Genomic DNA, 2,293 nt, shown 5'->3' on the forward strand with positions numbered 1-2,293 from the left:
CAGATAGGAAACACTAGTAGATAAGCTAAGTCTATTTTATTGTAAAGATGCATTAAGAAATGTTTTGCAATGAATTAGTTCCAAAACTTCCAATATAAAACATTTAATCCCCTTTACCCTCACCACCAATTACATAGGCATCTGATCAATCAATCAATCAATCATAGGTTCAACAGAGATCACCAATCTATTTTTACTCCATCCACATTCATTCTCTTCTTTTTTGTCTGCCTCTTTCAAGTACATTTGTCGTGTCCCACTCCCACTCCGACGAACAAGTCAAGGAAGTCCGTAACAAACTTGGCAACGAAGCCTTTGCAGCTTGCCAAGTTCCTTCGAGGTTTATCAGGGCAGGCCGGAGTCCAAGTTGTGACTTCAGCAATAGAGTCTGATATCAGCAAACTAGATAAGACTTTGCTTGACTCAAGGTTGGAATGCCAAAAGCAGGTCCTTTATATAGGCTGTGTGGTGTGGCTCCATGACTCAGCATTTATCCAGGCCTGCCCCACCCTTCCTTCTGCTGGCGTCGCCTCTCAGATCTCCGGAAGCGAGGGTCCACCCACCCTGAATTGTTTTCAGCTGGATCTGCTGTCAGCGTCTGGGAAAGGGAGGGGTCAGAGGGAGTAGGCCTGGGTAATTGCACCACCTGGCTGGCTTCTTGCTCTGAAGGCTGAGCCAAAGGAACACACGCTGTATGAGTGAGGTTTATCGGGCTTGTCCTTTCACTCCTTAAATCCTTTCCGGGCATGGGGCCAGAGCCGGGGGCTGGAGTCATGACAGGCCGTTCATCTTCATTATCAGACTCGGAGTCTGATAAAAGGCCCAGTTGGGGACAGGAGGGGCCCAGCTGAGGAGAGGAGGGAGGACGAGTCATGACAACGTTGACGTTCCTCATATTTTATGAGTTCTCCTCTTGCAGCCCAAGGCGTCTTTCAAAGCATCTTTGACCTGCTTGTTCCTCAGAGTGTAGACAAACGGGGTCATGAGGGGACAAACCACGTTGTTGAGAATGGCCACTGCATTGTTGAAATTTTTCCCCTCGCTTTCCTCAGGTATGAGGTACATAGAGATGCAGCTCCCGTACGTGACAGAGACCACAATGATGTGGGAGACGCAGGTGGAGAAGGCCTTTTTCCTTCCTGCGGCCGTTGGGATGCGAAGGATGGCGGAAATGATTATCGCGTAGGATATTGTGGTGAATGCTAAAGTTCCTAGAAGTGAAAAAATAGAAAGGATGAAGCCAATGAGCTGCAGGAGACGCGTATCCCCGCAGAGAAGCTTCATCAGTGGTTTACTGTCACAAAAAAAGTGATCAATGATGTTTGAGCCACAGATGGGGAATTGTGCAAAAGATATGGTTTGGCCAAAAATCAAGAGGAATCCTGCAATCCAAGAGACCAGCACCATCCAAGTACAAACCCATTGGTTCATGATGGTGACGTATCTTAAAGGATTGCAGATGGCCACATAGCGGTCGAAGGACATCACCGTCAATAGGAAAAAATCTGTAGTGCCCAAAAAGAAATAAAAAAACAGTTGGCTGATACACCCCGCATAAGAGATGGTTTTCTTCCCCAATGCCAAATTGATCAAAGCTTTGGGAATGACCGCTGAAGTGTATCCAATTTCCAAGATGGCGTAATTCCTGAGGAAATAATACATTGGGGTCCTGAGGTGGAGATCCACAAGGGTGATAATAACGATCAGAACGTTTCCAGCTATGGCCATCAGGTACATGACCAAGAAAAGGGCAAATAGAAGCAACTCAGGCTGTTGACTTTCAGTAAATCCTAGCAGTAAGATCTCCTTAGTTTTCGTTTGGTTCTCCATGTTGTCTTAGCTGTGAGCAATCTGTGGACACAAACCCTTTGGTGAATTAAGTGAGCTTTCATTGTTTAAGAATCTGAAGCGAGGCTAAAACATATGAAGAACGGTTGCAGGAACTCGGTATGCCTAGTTTAATGAAAAGAAGGACTTGGGGAGACATGATAGCAGTGTTCCAATATCTCAGGGGTTGCCACAAAGAAGAGGGAGTCAAACTATTCTCCAAAGCACATGAAGGTAGAACAAGAAGCAATGGGTGGAAACTAATCAAGGAGAGAAGTAACCTAGAACTAAGGAGAAATTTCCTGACAGTTAGAACAATCAATAAGTGGAACAACTTGCCTCCAGAAGTTGTGAATGCTCCAATACCGGAAATTTTTAAGAAAATGTTGGATAGCCATTTGTCTGAAATGGTGTAGGGTTTCCTGCCTTGGCAGGGGGTTGGACTAGAAGACCTCCAAGGTCCCTT

General features: G+C 45.6%; 1 protein-coding gene across 1 annotated transcript; it reads right to left on the bottom strand.

The window, feature by feature from the left end:
* Positions 1–891: 891 nt before the first annotated feature.
* On the bottom strand, positions 892–1,830 carry LOC131197877 (olfactory receptor 6C65-like). Its single transcript, XM_058182375.1, has one exon. The coding sequence runs from the start codon at positions 1,828–1,830 to the stop codon at positions 892–894; it is 939 nt and encodes a 312-aa protein (XP_058038358.1).
* Positions 1,831–2,293: the final 463 nt, after the last annotated feature.

Source organism: Ahaetulla prasina, chromosome 4 (assembly GCF_028640845.1).
Source record: "Ahaetulla prasina isolate Xishuangbanna chromosome 4, ASM2864084v1, whole genome shotgun sequence".
Taxonomy (NCBI): Eukaryota; Metazoa; Chordata; class Lepidosauria; order Squamata; family Colubridae; genus Ahaetulla; species Ahaetulla prasina.

What these genes read in the sequence shown, in the direction of transcription:
- LOC131197877 (XM_058182375.1), bottom strand. Translation starts at nt 1,830, where the DNA reads ATGGAGAACCAAACGAAAACTAAGGAGATCTTACTGCTAGGATTTACT.